Genomic DNA, 23,986 nt, shown 5'->3' on the forward strand with positions numbered 1-23,986 from the left:
CATAACCCATTCCTTTCTTTTGGGTCAAATCCATCCCCACACTGCCCCGAACCTATTCTTTCCCCCATTGCCGCTCAGTAAATGATTGCTCCTTACTATCCAGGAGGACTCTCCTTTATTTTTGCCTAAATTGCTTCGTTGACCTTATAATAAAGAATTTAATGATTTTTAAACACATGCAGACATGTTTAAATGTTATTGTGTCCTAGACTTTCGGTGATTCTTAGACCCATGTTTGTGGGAGGAAGATCGGGTCCTCACTGCCCATCCAGCCCCTTGTACCCGGCACGGCAAGCCCCCCCTGGTTTCCTCCAGGGGGGGCACATTCCGGGAGTCATAGCAAGATCTGATGCCTTTGCATCCACCCAGCACGCGCTGGGACAGTTTGGCTCCAACCCCCGTGTCGGCGGCATCTGATTATGTATCCACCGCGTCATCTCACTGACAGGCTGCGCGCGCAGCCTGTGGCACGCACACTATACGTGCGGCCGCAGTCAATGACCCAACATCGGCGTCGCCCGGCGCTTCACTGCGCATGCGCGACTTACATATAAAGACGGCCGGGGATCCATAGGACTTCACTCCGCTCTAACCAGCGAGGAGTGAACGTCCGAAGCCAGCGGTCTGCACCTGCCTAGACTCTTCAGCCTCCTACTGCTCCCTCAGGATATCAAGTAAGCTTCGCCACAGCGCCACCTGTTGGCCATTTCTAACACATTTTTTACACACTAAAACTATTTATATATATTTTTTCTCTCCTCCTGTCAGACAGAGTCTTATACATCTGTGGCAGAGGACAAGCATCTACAAAGTAAGTTGCTAAATTGTGGCACAGCGCCACCTGCTGGCCAATCCCAAATACTACCTAAATTATATTAAAATGATGTATTCCTTTTGCCAGACAGAGATTCAGTGACCCTGCATCCTCGGTAGGAGGGTCAGTTCCCCCTACTGATCTCGGAATTTGACAAATCCAAGGACCTCTTCTTCAAAACTTCCAGTAAGCCAACATACTGATCATACCGACTATTTATTACATCATTATTAAGGAAATCCCCTTTTTCCCTTCACTTATTGCAAATTATTATTTTCACATAGGATTATATGCTTACACCTTTGGGACCAATCAGAGGACACCAGTGTCTTTTATCTTTTTCTCTAAACGTAAGTGTTGCTTTATACCCACCGTATTTCCAGGCCTCTTTTCTGTACATGCCAACCTTATATACTGAAATTTTATCCACTCTCCTAGGGAAACCAGGAGTATTTGTGGCTACACATAGAAGCTTGGGGTTTGTTACATACCTCAGGACCCCACTCATCCCTAAGAGGCATTATTTGTATACTTGAGGTAATTTTGAAAACCCAATTTTATTAGCGTAAATATGGCACTAAACAACACATGCCTGCATAAAACCAACCTTCCCCCTTCTTCAGACCAATAGGCCCAAGGATCCAGTAACAAGCCTGGGGGGCACAGGACCTGAACCTCTCTTCCCCCCATTTCCCCATGGGCACGGATGTTCCTGAAGTCTAGGTACACAAAAAGAAAAGACGATGTTTATTTGTTTGTTTTGATATATTTCTCACAACAAGTCACTAATTTTTTGTATTTTTCACTTTTTCACTTTATAGAAAATGGTGATGTTTTTTCCTTGACAAAGGCAATATATGCCGAAACGCGTCGGAACCCTAGTTCTACAACCAGGAATCACCATTTAATAAGTAAAATGGTTCATAAATTGTATATTGTGTAATACCCATTACCTATGCAACCAATGTTATCCTTTTGTTGTTTTTTTACCTTTATATGTAATCATTTCTTAATAAAATGAATAATAATTAACCTTGCCTATAAAATCCCACTTTCTCTTTTTTGGCCTGAGGAACCAAACTTCTTTTTCCAATTATTACAGGGATGATGGCAACAAATCCATCTCAGTTTTTATATCTCTAAAAAACCACCCCCGTCCTTAATTAATTCATGGACTTTCATCCAAAAAGGCTGGAGTGCAGAGCATCACCACCAAATGTGGAGCATTGTACCCTGGTCTTTGTCGCATCTCCAGCAAGTACTCAGGACAGTCGGACAAAATTTGTGTATCCAATCAGGTGTCTGGTATCATCTTGCGAGGACCTTGTAGCCATTTTCCTGAATCGCGACACTTACCGAGGCACCCTGGATAGTGCGGCATATAGTGGACCACTCCTCTTCTGTGAGGGAAAGGTCCAGTTCCCTTGACCAGGCCTGCACGAAAGGAAGAGGATGAGAGGAGAGGGGGGGACTGCAAGAGATGGTACAGTGCAGAGATTACATGTCTCTGGGGTCCACCCCTTTCGCAAAGGGCCTCAATCCCTGTCGGGGGCCTCGTCCACTCAGACATGGCCCGCCGGTTGGTAAGAAAGTGGAGGATCTGGAAAAACGTCCACAATGGGATGGAGTGGGGTTGAAGAACCTGGTTAAGTTCCTCCCAAGACAGTGGGGAGCCTCTATGAAAAAAGTGTTTGGCCAGAACATTGTCATGCGGCCAAATGTCTTTTAGAAATGAGCTAGACATGCCCGGCTCGAAGGCTGGATTCAAGCAAATAGAAGTCATAGGGCCAGATGCTAGGTTAATTTTCCTAGATTTGCGCCAAGCACAATGTAGCTTCAACGGAGGACTGACCATAGGATGACTCCTCAAATCCTCACTAATCGCGGAGAATGGGAGCCAGGAGAGTAGATGTAGCGGAATCTCAGAAAAAGCATTTTCTAGGCCAACAACAGCCTTAAGTGTCGAATGTACATTCCAATCTACAAGTTTGCTTAATATGCAGGCCTTATAATAAGTGCGCAAGTCGGGTAGCCCCAAACCCCCACACTCTTTAGGAGCTGTGAGCTGGAGGTATCTGATCCGTGGTCTTTTGTCTCCCCAGACAAATTTCTGGGAACACGATTTAAAAGATGCAAAAAAGGAATTCGGGAGTTGGATCGGAATCGACATGGACATCTTTAGAAAAGATGCACGGCCGAACCATGATACTTGGAGCGAGCTCCAAGAGCGTAAGGTAGAATTGGTTGTATTCAGAAGGGGTTGGTAATTTAATCTGTAGAGATCCGAGAGACTGCGAGGAATAAAGATCCCAAGGTATGATATGGTACACGCCCATTTGAACGGAAAATTCACTTCACATCTGTCTACTTCCACCTGAGGAAGAGACACATTGAGGGCTAGGGATTTAGCATAATTGATTTGTAGATACGATAGAGATCTAAAGAGTTCCAGATCACGAAGTAAAAGTGGAAGAGAAAGGTGCGGCTGAGACAAGAAAAGCAGCATGTCATCCGCAAATGCCGCGACTTTGTGTGAAGACCCCGCTATTTGGATCCCCCCGAATATCAATGTTGGAACGAATCATGTTGAGGAAGGGTTCTAGCGATAAAATAAATAGAATTGGGGACAGGGGACATCCCTGTCTGGTACCGTTGGTGAGACTGAAGTGGTCCGACAGGTGGCCATTGACTCTGGTTGGTGTACAGGGCCCGTATGCAGGACATCATACGGGGTAATATGCCCAGTGACTCGAGGGTCGACAATAGATAGTCCCAGGCCACTCTGTCGAATGCCTTCTCGGCATCCAGAGAAAGAAAAAATCTGGGAATACCACGCGAAGTGAGCCAATGATGAATATTCAGGGCTCTCGTGGTGCTGTCCCTAGCTTCCCTGCCAGGGGATACCTATGAATTTTAAAGTACTGGATCTCTATTTATAGTTTTTATATACTTTTTAATCTATTTTTGGAAAAAAAATACTACACTATAAGCCTTTTTCTCTCCAGAAATGGTGATTCACTGTCCGGATGGAAACATGTGAGTTTTCTCTTTGATGTCCATGTACAACATTGGAAGAATATTCATATCCAGTGAATGCTGCATTCACCCCTGGGTTTTGCTGTTCTATATGTTAGACAGCAATTGGTTCTGGTGAGTTTGCACTCTATATGTTTGGTGGAGGTTCCCACACTGTTGATCATCTTTTTTTTTTCATTTCATATGAACTTTATTATCCGTCAATGTTTTAAAGGACAATTTCTTTTGGCACTCTGTATGCCAAGTAAACACCACGTCACTGCAGTTTTTGATTACATCATTGATTGTTATTATTCACTTTCTTATTTATTTTTATTTACACAAATGTAATGGCTATTTGATGTATATGGGATAATTTCAATACTTAGAGTGTTGCATTTATCTACACTCACAGCAAGCAGCTTGCTATGGGGGAACCCCAGCCGAGCCGCTTTTCAGTGTCTCCATTCAGACACAGAGCCACGGCTTGGCCACGCCCCCTCTCTCCTCATTGGTTCACTGACTTTGATTAACAGCAGTGGGAGACAATGACGTCAAAGTGGAGGGAGAGGTCCAGACAGCTGAGACACTTGTGCAACATTGCTGGATCAAGATGGGGCTCAGGTAAAGTTATAGAGGGGCTGAGGGGGGCTACTGCACACAAAGGTTTTTTTTATCCTAATGCATAGAATGCATTAAGATAAAATAACCTTCTGACTTTAGAACCACGTTATACAATAAATTTTTTGTGAATCCTTTGCAGTTTCTTACCCAGAGATCGCACCAGAAGCAGCACTTCCTGTAGCAGGCTGATAACGCTAAACAACTGCCTCAATATTAGCAGCAGCATTGTCAGCTCGCCATGAGTCCTCCTCCAGTGTGGGGCAGTGGTTTAGTGTTGTCAGCCTAAAATAGGAAGTGTTGTTCCTTGCAGGATCTCCAGACTGTACACAGAGAGGTATGTTGGCAGCCCTATTGAAAAATTTAATTTGAGAAATTTGGTTTAATCTCCAACATGAAACTCAATTTCTCAAAATCATATGCACTCAATGTTTCCCTCCCTCAAAAATCAGTGATCCACTGTCAAGCTCACTTCCCATTCAAATGGAACACAGACTCTTTCACATACTTAGGTATCTAAATCCCAACTCGTCTCCACGACCTCTTTGCTAAAAACGACTTGCCATTACTGAAGGCTCTAACCTCAAGAAGAATTGGAACAAATCAACCTTCCCCTGGTTCGGCAAGACAGCCATCCTCAAAATGAATGCCTTACCCCGTATACTATACTTGCTCCAAACTGTTCCAATCCATCTACCACTGGCATTTTTCAAATCCTTTAAAAGCATCTGCTCAGACTTCATCTGGGGTAAAAAAAAGACCTTAAATACACTTCACCCAGCTCACTCTCACAAAGTCACAGGGGGGAATAGGACTACCTGATCTGCAGACATATTTTAGAGCCTGTCACCTTTCCAGAATTGTAGACTGGAATACACATGAACGCTTCAAAGACTGGGTCTCATTAGAAGCCTTCTTCACCTCTTTAAACCTGGCCTCGATACCTTGGTTGAAAGACGGACACATTCCCCCCACTTTACTCAAATACCCGACAATCGGACCCACCATTACGTGCTTTCAAAAAACATGCAAATCTATTCACATATCAAACCAAGGACCAATGACCCCGGTTCAGTTTAATCCCGACTTCTCCCCGGGTATGCACTCCCAATTTTTAGCTGAACAATGGTCATAAGACTCAATGCGAGTATATCACTTCTTTGAAGGGGAGAACCCACTATCTTGTTCTTCTTTGGCACGTCTGATGGGCAAACCGCTAATCCCCCCGGACCTTCCTCCTAATAACACAATTCCTTCGTTCCTTGCAAAAAAAAAAAACAAATTACACTAAACTCCCTACTCCCTTTGACCTACTTTGTCAAAAAACAGGCCCACACACCAAACTAAGCTCAACTATTCATTCCTGTCGTTTCCTGGGATCATCCAGAATAAAGAGCAAGCCATGTACAGCTTGGGAAAAATAATTAACCATACCCATTTCCTCAAAAGACTGGGAGCGATCCTGCGCCCATATCCACAAAGGCTCCCTGAACGTTTCCACCCAAGAAAACGGATTTAAAGTACAATCTCGCTGGTATCGTACACCTGACCTCCTACATAAAATGTATCCTAATGCCTCAAATACCTGCTGGAGATGTCAATCAGATAAGGGGACAATGCTGCACATTTGGTGGGCTTGCCCACAAATTCAGCCCTTCTGGCAATCAGTTAATAGAATCACTTTCTCCATAACAGCTTTAGACCTAAACTTGGATCCGGCCTTATTTCTATTACATACTGTATATCACATATACCTTATAAACAATATCACAAATCGGTAGCTATACACATGATTAATGCAGCCAAACGCTGCCTGCCAAGACACTGGAACTTTCCTCTCCCCCCCAACAGTTTAGGAATGGCTGAGGAGTGTAAACAAGATCGCCGAGATGGAAGAGCTCATCCACATCTCACATGATACCCCACAACTCTTTATCTCAAGCTGGTCTTGCTGGATACACTTTACAAACTCTACTGAATATACCACTTTGATTAATTGTTCGGTCTAACCCTATGCTAGTCTCTTCATAGTTTTTGGCCATGCTGGCAGGATTGAGGCAGGACAGGAGAACCCTGATATCTTATCTCTATCTCCCCGCTCCCCCTTACTCCCTTAATCCTACCTCCCACCCCCATTCCTTTCCACCTAAACTATATTGGTACACAATTACCAACACAATACAGACACAGCTTAGCTATTCTCTTGAGACCAACTTTATACCTTCCCTTTACACCTCCCAATGTTAGTCTATGTGCTAGTCTATATGACACATTCTCAAGCTACTCTAATGATCCATACAAGACAAGATACAAGCTCCCAACCTTGTATACTCGGAGCTCAACTGAGTCCCTTCCAGTTGCACTCTCATAACTTCTCCCCCATGACCTCCCGAGTTAATTTTTAGTTGCCTATGCAAGATGAGTCACTATGTTTGATACCTAGCTCTGCACCCAGATCACCCAATAACCTTTAGCCTATCCTCGCCCTGTTAGTACAGACTGGGATCTTCATATACTGTTCATACCTGTATTGTGAACGCTTGTTGTTATTCAATAACTACATGTCATAAATTTGCTTTTGTTACTGATTGTAATTTTCTTACCTTGTTGTATTCTGTATTTTGTAATATTTGATCTCTTTATTAAAAAGTTTGAAACGAAAAATAGATTTGAGTTTTGCATGTACTTTAAAGTGAAATGGAAGCAATGGATAAGGAGATACAGTAACATTTTGCAACATACTAATATTGAATCTCCAATGTTATTTCACACAAGGAGACTTCATTTTTTCACTTCTTTTAGAGGCTGGAATCTAAATGTGTGGACTCCTGTTTGCCCGGATACAGAAAAAAGCCTGGATCTTCAATCCACTCTTCAATGCACTCTTGCTGCTATGACTGTGTCCCATGTTCAGAAGGGCATGTATCTAATAAGACAGGTATATCTTATTTATATACAGATTTATTTATTAATGGTTTTTAACTTTACACTGAAATTCAGAGATGTGCAAAAGCAGAGTATATCATACTGTAGTTGTGCAGGGAATAACATGAGGGAGTGTGTAATATACTTCTAGCCTACATGTTTTTGGACTATTGAGGGAAACCCTCATGTATACAGAGAGAGCAAACTAACTACAGACAGTTCATTGAGTTCTTATCAGGTTAAGATCCTACCACTGGGATTTAGAGCTTTCAGTAAAGTCCATACATTACATGTAAAATATCTTTTAAAGTTGAAATGTAGCTTCCCTGGATTTTTTTTTAAATACCCTATACTTGTTTTTTTGCTTCTGTCCTCAAGCCGGTCTAACATTTTCATCTCTTCTTATTCAGCAAAAGTGGTGCGTGAATACTTCACAGGGACTGAAATGTTCTCATAACACAGATTTGAACAGTGATTGGATGTGGGACCAAAGGGAGAATTTAGAGTACAGGATTACACCTAGCACCTTGGAATTCAGGGATGGTTTAATAATTGTGACATTGATCTTGACAGAGAAGTCAGGGAAATAGGCACGTTGGGGGGGGGGGGTGTTATATTATATTAATAACAAGATAATCTACATATTTACAGATGTGGTGACCTACCCAAAGATGTCTACCTAAACTAAAGAAAGGGGAGGTATATGCAGTTAACCCTTATGGGACCTATTGAGATTCTCCACTTGTAGGTGGACAACAGCGTAGCCCCAGAAAAATATATTTAGACTAGTGTTTCTCAACATTTTTCCAGACCCTTTTAACCACTTTACCTCTGCTCACATTGCTGCTACTGCAGCAATGTGGCTCGTTCCCGTCCAGCGACGTAGACCTACGTTGCTGGACTCCCCCCCTGTAGGCGCCGCTGCTCTTCCCCGATCGTCGGGGAATCGAGTGAAGAGATCCGCCCGCCTGTGTAAACAGAGCAGGCAGATCTCCTAAGTGACAGGGAGTGACAGATCGGAGTGTTCAGCATAGCTGAACATCTGATCTGTCCTTCTGTCACATAGTCACCTCCCCCCCACACGTCAGTAAGCACCAGGCATACATTAACCCCTCCATCTCCAATAAAATTAACCCCTTCCCTGCCAGTGTCATTTTTACAGAGTGTCAAAAATGTCAGTCAAGGGTCCAATCTGTCCGCCGCAATGTCGCAGTCCCGCAAAAAAAATCGCAGATCGCCGCCATTGCGCGTTAAAAAAAAAAACACCAAAAATGACAGAAATCTTTCCCGTAGTTAGTAAACGCAATAACTTTTGCGCAAACCAATCAAAATACGCTTATCGTGATTTTTTTTTACCAAACATAGGTAGCAGAAAACAAATTGGCCAAAAATTTTAAAAAAATTAGATTTTTACATTTTTTGGGGGGGGGAATTTCATATAAAAAAATGTTAAAAATATTGTTATTTTTTCAAAATAAACGCTCTTTTTTTGTTTATAGCGCAAAAAGTAAAAATCGCACAGGTGATCAAATACCACCAAAAAAAAGCTCTGTTTGTGGGAAAAAAAGGACGTAAATTTTTGTTTGGGTACGGCGTCGCACGACCGCGCAATTGTCAGTTAAAGTCGCACAGCGCCGAATAGCAAAAAGTGGCCTGGACGTAAGACAGCAAAATCCTCCGGTAGTAAAGTGGTTAAAGTATGCAAAATCCAAAGGTACCCTATCTAAAATTAAAAAAAAATGTACATGTTTATTATCAATAGCAAACCTGAATATTTTATGATGCACTCAATCACCTTGATTTATTAACTTCCCATCAAAAGCCCCTCATCACATAAAAGATCCCCCAGCATGTCAGAGTCCTCTAATCATATCAGATTCTCCCCATCACCAAATCTTCTTATCACAGAGCCCCTTTAAATCACAGAGCTCCCCATCACACAGTCCCCCATCATACAGCCCCTTGAAAACACAGTACCCCCAGTCACACAGCCACCTATTCACTTTAAAGCCCTCCAGCAGTGTGGTAGAAGGTGGGAGGTGGAACAGGTCTGGAAGAACCAGATTCCCATCCTTGCCTGAATGATAAGGTGGCCATGCATGCCACCTGCTCTGGATTAGTATCATGAGTTGCCATTTTTGCAGGCAGGCTGCCTGCCAACATCATAGCAACTAATGACACTATGCCTACTGCCCCAGAGCATTATTGGTTGCTATGGTACCATGAGCATAATTGGTTTCCCCACAAGTTCCCAGAGCTGAAAAACACCAGTGAATGTATGCACATTATCGCTATGCAATTACATGATCAGAATGGCAACAAAGCTGTCATGAATGAATTCATTCATAAAAGCTGTAATGTCTATGCTGTAATTGGTTCACAGCTATCACATGGTAACTGTGCCAATCACAGCACCCTGCACCATGAAATTAGCTATAGCCAATCACATATCACTAGTAAATCAGCTCTCATGAATAGTTAACTCATTCATGACAGATGAAAACTTTGTTGCAGCGCACAGTGCATTGTGGGTTCACTGACCAGACAAACATCCTGCAGGGCGCCTTGCAAATTCGGGTGTTCACCATAAGGGTGAACAGGCGATGTTTGCCCAACTCTAGTTGCTAATATGGAACGTAAACAGTTACCTAATACTCAACCTAAAGTGTCCCCCTACATAGGTTATCCCTTCATCACAAAATTTTTGATCCAGCACTTTCAAATTAAAAGGTGATTAAAAAACACTGGGGTATTTTATGTAATTACCGCATTCTTGGTCCAACGCTATGAGGACAACCGCAAGTGGTTTTCAGAAGAGCACCTAATTTATGGGATAAATTAGCCCCAAATGTGATTGACCCTCCAAATACAATCTCTTTGTTTAATGATCTGCAAGGCTTTTTCCCATGCAATAAATGTGTTGCCTGTAGTAGGAATGGTGTATGGAAGGTAAAAATCTCTAATTTCTCCAGATCCACAGGAAATAATTATACTATTAAACTATTTATAATTTGTACCACTAGATAAGTAGTATACCTTTTGGAATATCCCTGTCAAAATAATATTTATTGGTAGAACTATTATGCGACTAAGGGATCGCCTATGTATGCAATATTATAAGGGGCTTTAGGGAGCATAACCTGTCAGTCCATTTTAGGAAATGTCATCACAGAGATGCTAGCCTGCTAAAATTTGTAGGCATTGATGTAGGCAACCCATATTGGAGGGGCTGTAACCGGAGAACAGAAATGTCCTAATTAGAAACCCACTGGATTTATGAAATGGACACTTTTGTCCCTCTAGGATTGAATGTCGATCTGGATATCAATTTTTTTATTGATGCTACATAGCTGTTTCTTTGGCTGTTATGCACTAGCCTTCTAAATAGCTAGCTCAATCTAGACTTTTTTTTATTGATATTTGGATTTATTTTGGTAACCCATGAACCGTCCTTCCTTAAAAACAAATGAGTAAGATAAGTATGGTATGTCCATTTATGTTCTAAGCAACTATCAACTTTATTATTGACACAGCTTACTGTAATGTTCCGGTACCTTTGGTACCCTAAATTACTCTTTTTCACAAGTGTATGCGCCCCACCATTCTCTTTTGGAAAGGTGCGCATACACCTTTAAGACTGAAGCTGTCATCACTCAGCGCCGGACTAGATGGCTATTTAAATCGCCGGTTCTCACTCACATGTGTTCGTTCAAACACCCTTACCTGGATGCTAACTTGGCTTGAAGCTTTCGTGCTTGCAAGCATACCTCGCTGACGGAACCTCGCTGCGCTGATCCCTGCATCCCGCTTCCGGATCATCCGCTCCTCCTGAACCAACCTTCGGCTGTATTGCTGTTAGTGCTAAGTACCCCGCAGGGGAACCCTCTATAAACTTATACTAAGCTTACACTATCTAGCTCTGCATAGTAAAGACTATTTATCACATCTGCATATCTAGATTGCTAGCTCTTAAGACTACTGCTACTTATTCCTGCACTGGGTTGATCTCTCTTGTATGTCCACCTGCTACTCTGTCATCTGCTACCATACATGATTGCTAAACCTACCTACATCCATCTGCTACTGTCTTACCTTCAAGTGTCTGTCACCTACCACCTCCACTCAACCTGTTTCTTAAATCGTCATCACTGTGTTACTACATACATAAAGTCACTCTAGGAACCAGCTTGTTGAGTGTGTGTATTTACTAGCTGAATTAAGACCTTCCACACATGATGAGTCATTGAGGTTGGGAATGGTATCTCAGCATCTCTCTTACATGACTACTGAAGTGGAATATTTCTGCAGCTGAAAATCCACACCATACATGAAACGCAGGAGCGTTACACTTACCTCTGTTAAAATTGACATTTTGGTCACCGATCATTTTCATTTGTTTATTGGTGTAGTTTACATTTTTTTTAAATAGCGGAATGGGTACTTCCGGGTTACCTGTTCTGTTTTAAAGATGGCACAACTGCCATTTCCGGGTTATCCGTGTAGTGGATCTAGGTATTTAAGGAGGCCACACATTGACATCAGCAAGGAGACGTATCCATTGATAACATGCCTGGGCACGTAATGCGTCAGGAGTGGCTTATATCACGTCATTGTGTCCGCATGTTTGAAGTGGTGGCCGCCATTGTAAAGTTGGCCATTTCTGTTTTAATGTTGCAGAATCAAGTAGATTACAAGCATCAAGTAGTATACAAGAGCTTCTGGGCTCCTGTTTGGTGATCTTTTTACACACATGACGTTGATCTCTGAAGGGAGAAGATTACAGTATCCATATGAAATGATGAGAAGTGCCTGCTAAGGGATATTGTTTGGAGCTGGTTTATATCTCAATTCTGGAAGGAGATCACAGTGTTCACATGAGATGATGAGAAATGCCTGCTAAGGTATATTGATTGAAGCTGCTTTATATCTGAATTCTGGTGAGTGTATAGTTTGGTTGGAGGCTCACGTGCACTGGATCTCTTTCACAATTTTTGGTGGATTCTACTGGATGTCATACACTGATAGATGTTTTCACATTCTGGTGAGCATCTAGCACTCTAGGATTATCCACATTGGAAGGACTTTTTGTCACATATTGTGGTCACATGTTTGCACTATATTAGTTGCTTTTCGACTTTTATAATATTTTCTATATTTGATTAATATATTAAGCAGTGCAGTGCACTATATACAGTTTTTGTTATTTTAAACATTTTGTACAGTCACCTTGCATGCCAGCTGCTACTACTGCATGCAATCACTATATTTTGCACTTTCACAGTATCAGTGTGTTCATCTGTTCAAGTAGTAATATGTCTTATTTGGTTGTCCTCTTCTCACCCATTTAAGGAAATGGTCACTCACTTTTATTAGGACAGGATCATCATTCAGTGTAATGAAGGGTCAGTTATTGGGTTCTACTCTGTGTTGAGTTATATGGGTTTTTTGGCAGTCAATAGGTGAGCTTTGTCCTGTTTTTCATGGTGAGGACATTACCAGACAAGTTTTAATGATGCCAAATACATCACTTGCCATGCCTGGATTACAATGATCTCTGATTGTCTGAGTACTAAAGGGAAATACATGGTGGCTATGGAGATATTTTCCATATTGGCCTCAAGTGCTGTACTTCTAAGTTGTATATGTTTTCCAAAATGTTTTATTATCTTATTTAAACCTGAATTCAATATACAATCATGTTTACTTGATGGCAGAAGTAGACATGACTGGGTAACGTCTCTTAGAAATCGGTTTAGAAATGTTTTCACACAAGATTCCCATAGGTTTCACCCAAGTCTTGGTTAAGTGGCTGATGTTTGACCCTTGAAAGAAGCTTTAGCCATTTAATATTTTAAAAAAATTTAATTTTGAACTTTAACTTTTTAGTGTGTCACTTCAATGTCCAGATTAATGTGCCATTTAACACAGAAAACAGCAGTCTGTCTCTGCTATTGCCCATTACTGAGCCACAAATGTCATATCTAACTGCTCAGTTGCACTCATACATGGGTTACTATATTTTTGGCATCCATCCCAAACAAAATAGAAAAAACCTGGAAAAAAACACTTGGGGGGGAGGATTTTCCAGAAAAGCGGGGGAGAGGGGATGTTTTTGGATGCTTTGTATTTGAAGAAAATGTGAAGCAAAAGGTATATATAAAAAAATGACAAACTTTTATTGCATGATTAACACAAAAAAATAATAATAATGGTGATACAAAAAAACAGACAACCAGTCTTGCAGACTGGTATGAACCGTTAAATATAAAGGTACATATATTTAAAGACCTTCAATGTATCAATACTCATGGATGTACAGACAATGGATACCGCACACTGTTGGAAACAGATTAAAATGACGAAATGTTGGATCCCCAACAAACCCCAACGCGTTTCAACTTTAAATAAGTCTTCTTCAGGGGGTATGTATTGGTCCGCAATTCTTTTGACAAGCATATATGTGTCCACCCACACGTATAGCAAAAATGCTATTGGTAGTGTACTGTCAATTTTTTATTTATAATCCAAGGAAGCACGGGATCATATCAGGGTGGAGGCTCTCTTCTGGGAACCACAAGGACAGGGGCTGAAAATGAGACCGAGGCAAACCTAGATTCTATTGTTATATGTTATATTTCTTGGTCAAGAAAAATCAGGTCAGCAAGTCCCTCAATATAGATATGGACTCTTTTTCACCTGCCAACTGCCAACTGCATACCTCCCCACACCCCTCACCCAGATTTCAGAATGTTTGTTTATTGATCCAGTAATCAATGGGCTCAAATCAATGTTTTTCATTTGTTTGTAGCAATTTAAAAATATCAAAGAAGCAGGATGGAAATATTTTCTCTAAGAAACTAAATCCGAACAGCAATTGTGGTTTCTGTTCTCATAATCAGATGTTAAAAGCAACTGAAATTTTGAAGTATGTGATCTGCGCTCCGTTTATATATAAATATAATATTTATATTGTATTTTTTTATTTATTAAATTTGCTTTCTCATGCAGCTTTGATGGAACTTCAGTTGCTAGCTGTGATACAATACAAGACAATTGGTTTTCTCAGAAGCTCTGACCCCGATGCTCATTGTGTTTGTATTTTTCTTCCTGCAGACAGTGAAAACTGCATGAAATGTCCTGATGATGAATGGCCAAATGAGAAGAAGGATCGGTGTGTTCCAAAACTGGTGGAATTTCTCTCCTACACTGATGATCCCATTGTTGCAGCATTTTCATCTGTCTCCATCCTCTGTTGTCTTCTGACTGGTTTAATATTGGGGATATTTATACATTACCAGGACACCCCCATTGTTAAAGCTAATAACCGGAACCTGAGCTATCTTCTCCTGGTCTCCATCATGCTGAGCTTCCTCTGTGTCTTCTTGTTCCTCGGCCATCCAGTAGATGTGACCTGCATGCTGCGTGTCACCTCTTTTGGTATCATCTTCTCAGTTGCCGTCTCTTCTCTACTTGCCAAAAGTATCATGGTGTGTATTGCTTTTAAAGCCACCAAACCTGGGAGTCCCTGGAGGAAATGGATGGGAGCCAAACTGCCCAATTTTATCATTTGTGTCTTCTCACTGGTTCAAGTTATAATCTGTATCACTTGGTTGTCTGTTTCTCCACCCTTCCAGGATCGGGACACTCACTCTTATCAGGGGAAGATCATTATTCAGTGTAATGAGGGTTCAGTTATCGGCTTCTACTCTGTCCTGGGATATATGGGGCTTCTGGCAGCTGTGAGTTTCATTATCGCTTTTTTAGCCAGGATATTACCGGACAGTTTTAATGAGGCCAAATACATCACCTTCAGCATGCTGGTGTTCTGTAGTGTCTGGATTGCCATGATCCCGGCCTTTCTGAGCACCAGAGGCAAACACATGGTGGCTGTGGAGGTTTTTGCAATAATAACCTCAAGTATTGGACTTTTTGGCTGTATATTTTTCCCAAAATGTTACATAATTCTGTTCAGACCTGATCTAAATACAAAAATAGTTATCCACTAATATGTATAGAGCAACAATGGATAACCAATAAGTATAGCATTATCTCTATTATAGGTATTTTTCATATTTTGCTAGTGTATTTAAAATTAATACTGTTATATTTGAACATTTACGGTAATACTTACCTCTCCTTTGGAAGGTGAGTTTAATTTTTGCTCTGGACACTGTTGGTATCAGACACTTTGGGTTCGTTGGAAATCTTGTCCCCTGCTGGGTGTAGTGGTTCCTCCTAACAGCAGATACATGACTACAGAGCAATGTAGTCACTTAGTGAGGAGGAACCACAGTGACCAGAGGGGGACAAAGTATCCAAATCATCATAAACTATCAAATACCAGAACCACCCATCACTCTTCAAGAGAGGGGAGATTTCACTCACCACCTTCCAGAAAGATCTTTCATAAGCTGATAGTAATGTCATTATTTTAGTGTCAGGGTCACTTTATTTATATTGTATGTAGATTATTCTGTATAAAATAATAAACACATTTTGTTGGTGTATTCTAAACTCATTTTTAATAATATTTAAAGTTCATGAGAGCATGAAAATGTAAGTTTACATTTTAAGTGGTAAGTTGTCTTCATTTTAAAGGGTATTTTCTTGATAGGATCTAATAAAAGAATTATCTCCTTGTATAAATTTAATTTAAAATTGCTGCCACAAGGGACTATTTGGCTTCCTCATACAATGCTGCAGAGACAAAACTTGTACCCTAGACCTTGCCAGATCCTGACATGAAAAGTTCCAAAGCTAACAACAGGTTCCAGGTACTCAATGATCAATCAGATGATTTATTCTGAAAAAACATTAAACATTACAATTATGTTAGCTTAAAGTGGTTCTAAAGCCTGCAGGTTTTTTACCGTCATGCATCTATGCATGAAGGTAAAAAAAAACATCAGTTTTCAGCAGTCCCCTTTAATACTTACCTGAGCTCCTTTTCCATCCAGTGATGTGCATGAGAAAATTAGCCCTCCGTTGACTCTCCCTTCTCATTTGCTGAGACAGCAATAGAGGCCATTGGCTCCCACTGCTGTCATACATGGCCAGTGAGCTATATTCTCCTGGTCTCCATCATGCTGAGCTTCCTCTGTGTCTTCTTGTTCCTCATCTATCCAGTAGATGTGACCTGCATGCTGCGTGTCACCTCTTTTGGTGTCATCTTCTCGGTTGCTGTCTCTTCTCTACTTGCCAAAAGTATCACAGTGTGTATTGCTTTTAGAGGAGGCGGGCCTGAGCCACTGCTCCATATCTGAATGGACATTAAGACCAGTGGCTCGGGAGCACATCTGCTTGGACACCCCCACTGCAAGCTGCTTGCTCTGGGGGCACTCGGCAGGAGGGAGGGGCCAGGAGCAGAAAAGTATGACATGTTTGGGGTTTTTTGCCATTAATATCACTCTAATATATTTTCAAATGAATGTTCTTACTCATAAGTGCCCCATAAAAGGGTATATCTGCCATCTCTAATGATTTAACATACGAAAACCCATACTACAATAAGTGCCAAAGAATGTGCAAAATTATCAAATTCCCCAAATCGCATGCAAATTGTGAAAATCAAGTCTCCCACAATATTAAGTGCAATAAATCTCTTATCAGTGGCATGGATGAAGTTTGCTCCTTTGTGTCGTTCAAATGATCTCTTTGTGATCCCCCATCTGTAATCCACTAACCTCATAAGTGTAGCGCACCCCCTAAGGAGCCGCAAATAAACTTGGATAGGAATCTTCAGGGACAAAATTATTTACAGTCCATATGTACACTTCTCCTCTGCCTCCTGCACAAACTTGCTTGCAGATACAAAAATCACTCAAGCAACTCCAGCAACTCCAGCACAACACTTTTTTGAGGCACTATAACTCCCAGGACCAACTGGCACAGTGTTCAAAAAGGCTCAGTCAGATAGATAAAAATAAGCCCATTACAGGCAGGGACTGCGGGCCCCTTGTTTGTGTAGCAAAGTCCTAGTGCCCAGCTATCCTTCCCGTAGCTACTGATCCCAGCACCACCTCTTCAGGCATTCCCAGTTCTCCTGACTGAAGCTGCCCTTTTCACTAATCCTCCTGGCTAAGCTTTCACAGTGTTCCCAGACTGCTTCCACCCAGTCCTTTCAGGATACCTTTCAGTCCTCCCAACTGTCTCACTCACCAACCCACCTGGCTGTCTTCTTCCCTGGAGATTTTCCTGACAGTTTTCTCCTCCAGCTTTCCTCACACCTGCTCCCATGCCACTGGTCAGGACTCCTTTTGTGTCGTGAAGAGGGTCCCTTTTGCACCCAAGCTCTCAGACTTGAGGTCACCTCACCAGACTAGGGGGTTACCCTCAAGGGTCTCCAACAACCTCCTAACACTCTATCTCCATCTTCCTCCCGAACTCCACTGCCCAGCTGGGCTGACCCTGAGTATTTGAGGGGGGCCTAACCCATGCCAACCAATCTGTCAGGGATTGGTCAGGGCCCTCAGAATACTCCAGACAGCTCCTTCTCACCCCTCACCTCCACTCCTATTCTTCTGGGAGTTTCCAGAGCGTTCCAGAAGTAGAGAAATAGGGTAGGTCTCAGAGATACTGTCTTACTTAGCCTTCCTAAGTTCCTCACCCGACCCAGATCAAAACACAGGCTTGGCTGCCAGCCAAGCATGAACATTTTACCTACACTAACAAAAAAACCTAACAATGTCTACTCACACACTAGAAGGTGCTACAAAAGTCTGACCACTATATAAAATAAGTTGGTCGAATAGTGCTTGTTGTATATAACAAAAAAAAAAAAACAACCAGTTAACTTGGATCTACATGGACTAATGCAGTCAGTCATATATGAAGCAAAAAAAAAAAATCAGTTCAGTATAAAAGAGAGGCCCTATCAATACCAAATAATAATCAATATACCCAAAAAGAAATGCAAACTCCAAAATACCCCCTCCTGAATCAAGAGCAAGAAGAAAGGGAAGCAATGCAGTAAAAAATATTAATACTTGCCTTGCAGATGTGATGGCTACAAGTAATATCACCAAGATGGGATTAGAGAGAGGGTGTCTTTAATGGGTCACTAAGACCATTTCAGAGAGAACCAGATTTCTATGGATGAACTGAATAGTCGACCATCTCTGCTATCTGCACATCGGAGAGGATGGGAGCCCTTAAAAGGACTGAGGCACAGAGTCTAAGTACACACACCAGATCTTCACCAGGGCACCTCCCAAAAGGCAGGAAGGTCCCCTTTGATAGTAGTGAGAGCTAGAAATGGCCTTGCGGCTCACCCGGCAGTCGGTTCGCGGCAAATTTTGCTTGTTCACTACCCGCCAAACACATGGCGTTGTTCGCGGCGGCCATATTAGTTTACATTGGGGAGAACTTTAACCCATGACAAAGCCGTCAGGTGGAACAGGACAGCCAATTAAAACATTTCAGCACATGGACATGCCCCCTACCCTATAAATAGACCTGAGCTGTCGGCCATTTCACGTTCTGCTTTTTGCCAGTGTAGGGAGAGGTCTGCTGTATGCATCAGGGAGAGATTGCCAGACACAAATAGCTCTGTTAAGATCCACAAAAGTCCTTTTCAGGGCTGGTATTTCGGTATAGGTCTACTAGTATCTTTTCAGGTTAGGGACAGGTATCAAGTCTGTGCTTTAGGGGCAGTTAGAGATCGGCAGCAGTCACACAAATCGCTCTGTTAATGTCCACAAAAGTCCTTTTCAGGGCTGGTATTTCTGTATAGGTCCAGTCTCTTTTCAGGTTAGGGACAGGTATCAAGTCTGTGCTTTAGGGGCAGTTAGAGATCGGCAGCAGTCACACAAATCACTCTGTTAATGTTGACAAAAGTCATTTAAAAGGCTGCAGTTTTTGGTATAGGTCCAGTCTCTTTTCAGGTTAGGGACAGGTATCAAGTCTGTGCTTTAGGGGCAGTTAGAGATCGGCAGCAGTCACACAAATCGCTCTGTTAATGTCCACAAAAGTCCTTTTCAGGGCTGGTATTTCTGTATAGGTCTAGTCTCTTTTCAGGTTAGGGACAGGTATCAAGTCTGTGCTTTAGGGGCAGTTAGAGATCGGCAGCAGTCACACAAATCGCTCTGTTAATGTCCACAAAAGTCATTTAAAGGGATGCAATTTTTTTGTATTGCTGTGCAGTGCACTATATCGGGGGGGGGGGGGAGGGGGGGTAATCCACAGTATAATATACTTTGTAGAAAGCATATTATAGTGGATTAGTAGTATTATTGTGCACTGCGCAGCATTGTGACATATGTGGTGACTGAGCGTTGCTGCAGCAATACTACAAACAGTGACAAAATCACTTATAATGTATTATAACTGGTGTGATAGACAAATGCCCCCCCTCCCTTCCCAAATACCACATATTGAAGTGGGGTGTTATCTGAGTATACTTTTACAAGTGTATTTGTGTCCTGCAACAATATTGCCTCTTTTGCTGAATTAAGTCTGGTACACATAGTGCCAAACTCACTGGCAAATTTTTTGAACAACTGGTGTGATAGACCAGAGCCCTCTCCCCCCCCCCTAATACCACATTTTGAAGTGGGGTGTTATTTAACAGTATAATTTTCTAAGATTGTATTTTAGTCCTGCAAAAATTTGACCTCTTTTGCTGTGTTAACTGTGCTACACACAGTGACAACAGTTACTTGTAGAACTGGCGGACTGACGGACCGGCAGATAGGGAGGAGAGGCAGGTAGAACTTGCATTGCACAAGAGGTACAAAGCAGACTGCAAATGTATCAGGAGAGAGCCATGTACAGTCCCATCTGGCGCTCCCAGGACGCCGGCACATGGCTCTGCAGTGTGGGCTTTTTTTAATGTGTCCGTTGCTGACAACAGTGTTGCCATCTGCAGCCTTTGCAGTCAACGCATAAGTCGCGGTAAGCCCAACACTCACCTAGGGACAACCGCCTTAAGAAGGCACCTGAAATCCCATCACCGAGCCCAGTGGGAGCAACACCGTCAGAACCCACAAAGCCACACTCCATGCTCTCACCGTCCAGCCTCTTCTCCTTCTCCTGTCTCCTCTCATTTGTCCTCCACTCCACCTTCCATGATGCCGTCGTCACATTGTTCTGGAAAAAGGCAAGCTTCTGTGGCCCAAATGTTGGTGCTTAAAAAAAGGTGTCTGACAGGTGTCTGTCTACATCGGGATAACGGCCGATGTGGACGCTCTGAGGAGTGATGAACCCCTGGACTACTGGGTGGGCAGGCTTGACCTCTGGCCAGAGCTTGCACAATTTGCAATGGAACTGTTGGCTTGCCCCCCGTCCAGTGTCCTGTCTCAAAGGACGTTCAGCGCAGCAGGGGGGATCGTGACCGATAAGCGCACTCCCCTAGCTCATGACAGTGTAGACTACCTCACATTTATAAAAATGAAAGAGGCATGGATCTTTGAGGAATTCAACACATGTGACCACCAGTAGACCATGTTTCAATGAAATTCCTCATGCCAGCCCACAAATATCCGCCAGACCGCCATCCACCCACAACAATTCCTGGTCCTTGTCTTCGCTACATACAGCGGCATAAAAGGCATTTCATGTCCATTGAATGGCTAATTTTTGGGGCCTATACAGGCCGACACTTACTTCTGTATCCTGTGTGAATGCCTAATGTACCTCTAGCCATCAAATACACTACGTTCTTAGCTGTCAGTTAAACCCATGTGGGCTAATTTTTGGGGCCTATACAGGCCGACACTTACTTTTGTATACTGTGAATGCCTAATGTACCTCTAGCCATCAAATACTATGTTCTTTGCTGCCAGTTAAACCCATGTGGGCTAATTTTTGGGGCCTATACAGGCCGACACTTACTTCTGTATCCTGTGTGAATGCCTAATGTACCTCTAACCATCAAATACACTACATTCTTTGCTGTCAGTTAAACCCATGTGGGCTAATTTTTGGGGCCTATACAGGCCGCCACATACTTCTGTATACTGTGTGAATGCCTAATGTACCTCCAGCCATGAAATACTACGTTCTTTGCTGTCAGTTAAACCCATGTGAGCAAATTTTTGGGGCCTATACAGGCCGACACTTACTTATGTATCCTGTGAATGCCTAATGTACTTCCAGCCATCAAATACTACGTTCTTTGCTGTCAGTTAAACCCATGTGGCTAATTTTTGGGGCCTATACAGGCCGACACTTACTTCTGTATACTGTGAATGCCTAATGTACCTTCAGCCATAGAATACAATGTTCTTAGCTGTCAGGAAAACACGTGGGCTAATTTTTGGGGCCTGAAATGGCTGACACTTACTTCTTTATCCTGTGAATGCCTAATGTACTTCCAGCCATCAAATACTACGCTCCTTGCTGTCAGGTAAACCCATGTGGTCTAATTTTTGGGGCCTATACAGGCCGACACTTACTTCTGTATACTGTGAATGCCTAATGTACCTCTAGCCATCAAATACACTACGTTCTTAGCTGTCAGTTAAACCCATGTGGGCTAATTTTTGGGGCCTATACAGGCCGACACTTACTTCTAATCTATAATAGAGGGAAGCGCACGCAGACCTCGGGCAATAAAGCTTTATTTAAGGACAAATTACACAGTACAGTTAAAATGCACTCACACTTTATCTTCTTGGCATTCGCATATCGGCATTCCAACAAGAGCTTCTCGCTCCTCCCGTCCCTCCAGATGGTGACACTACTGTCTCCTATCTTGCGGCTACCGCCGCTATGACCCCGCTCTCCTCCACGGTAGCCGCAAGATAGGAGACCGTAGTGTCACCATCTGGAGGGACGGGAGGAGCGAGAAGCTCTTGTTGGAATGCCGATATGCGAATGCCAAGAAGATAAAGTGTGAGTGCATTTTAACTGTACTGTGTAATTTGTCCTTAAATAAAGCGTTATTGCCCGAGGTCTGCGTGCGCTTCCCTCTATTATAGATTGGAATTGCTTGTTATCCGCCCCCCCCCAGTGGAGTGCGAGAGGAGCTGCAGCGGCCAGGACATCACAGCTTGAAAGCATACATCCAATAGTAGGTGGACACATGGACAGCGCCATGGGCTGGTGAAGTACTTCTCTATATATATGTTGTGCATCAGCATGTGCAGGAGTTGTTCTTTTTGACGACACTTACTTCTGTATACTGTGAATGCCTAATGTACCTCTAGCCATCAAATACACTACGTTCTTAGCTGTCAGTTAAACCCATGTGGGCTAAATTTTGGGCCTATACAGGCCAACACTTACTTCTGTATCCTGTGAATGCCTAATGTACCTTCAGCCACAGAATACAACGTTCTTAGCTGTCAGTTAAACCCATATGGGCTAATTTTTGGGGCCAATACTGGCCGACACTTACTTCTGCATCCTGTGAATGCCTAATGTACCTTCAGCCACAGAATACTACGTTCTTAACTGTCAGGCAAACCCATGTGGGCTAATTTTTGGGGCCAATACTGGCCGACACTTTCTTCTGTATCCTCTGAATGGCTAATGTACCTTCAGGCACAGAATACTACGTTCTTAGCTGTCAGGCAAACCCATGTGGGCTAATTTTTGGGGCCAATACTGGCCGACACTTACTTCTGTATCCTGTCAATGCCTAATTTTTCAGACTGGAAATGAAAAACAATGGGTCTGTAAGGGTTCCGCTGTCAAGATGAAAATATATCGAGGACTCTTAAAGACTTTTATATTATATGTTCATATATCCATATTCAGTATGGCAGTCTAGAGTCCCCTCTTAATCCTTGAATATACTTTCAAAAATAATACGTTTTAGGATTTCAGTCTGAGTCTGTTTGTTATGTTGTCTTTATTATGAATATGTGTCAAGTATAACATGAAATGTTCTTCCAGAAATGATAAGATTCCCGGAAAGAGATGTTTATGAAAACAAGCCCCTTATTACCGTAAAATGTAAAAAGCCCCCAATCAATAATTTTTAATTGTCAGACTAACTTTTCACTCGACGTCATTATAATGTCAGGATGACCGTATGTGTAATTAGACTGTATTATGAAATCTTGTGCAATATTGTGAAACTTTGTATAATCTGTAACTTGGGCTTGTGCCCATTTATGTATTATAAAAATGCTGTAACAAATTTATTCTGTGTCACACATCCATTGAAGGATGGTGTGAACCGCTGTATGGCGTATATTCTGAGTAAACATATGGAGACGAATGCAAAACTGATTGGCGTAGATTATTTCATGGCTCAAGCTTAACATGAAATTAACATTTGGTGACCCCTAAGCGTGTTTTTCTGACCTCATCGAAACCGCCGGTTCTCACCGCACAGCAGGAGGGACAGCACAAAAGCTTCAGGTGAGAAAAATATTTTTATTTCTCATATTGAAAAAACTGTCTTTTTCTTATGTGTGGTGGTGTGCCGGTTGGGGAAAGTGCAGCTACGAAAGGTAACACGTATCCTTTGAATTTAATTGCATTCTGTCTGTGTATGGTTACTGAGATTATTAAATGGTACCAATAGGAAATACTGTGTATGAAAAATATTATTTTCTAAAAAAATATATATTTTTTTAATTCTCCTTATTACAAGAAATGACAATATATATATATATATATATATATATATATATATATATATATATGGGACGATTTCAGCAG

General features: G+C 42.1%; 1 protein-coding gene across 1 annotated transcript in view; it reads left to right on the forward strand.

Annotated features, from left to right (window-relative positions):
- LOC309567049 (vomeronasal type-2 receptor 26-like) overlaps positions 1–15,381 on the forward strand; it is a gene marked incomplete at both ends in the record, with an annotated part of 114,992 nt that extends 99,611 nt beyond the window's left edge. The window contains 2 exons of the mRNA XM_082272371.1: positions 7,253–7,388; positions 14,489–15,381. Of these exons, the coding sequence (XP_082128497.1) occupies positions 7,253–7,388; positions 14,489–15,381 (1,029 nt within the window). The remainder of the gene's footprint in view (positions 1–7,252; positions 7,389–14,488) is intronic.
- Positions 15,382–23,986: the final 8,605 nt, after the last annotated feature.

Source organism: Pelophylax lessonae (genome assembly GCF_965119305.1).
Source record: "Pelophylax lessonae genome assembly, chromosome: 1".
Lineage (NCBI taxonomy): Eukaryota > Metazoa > Chordata > Amphibia > Anura > Ranidae > Pelophylax > Pelophylax lessonae.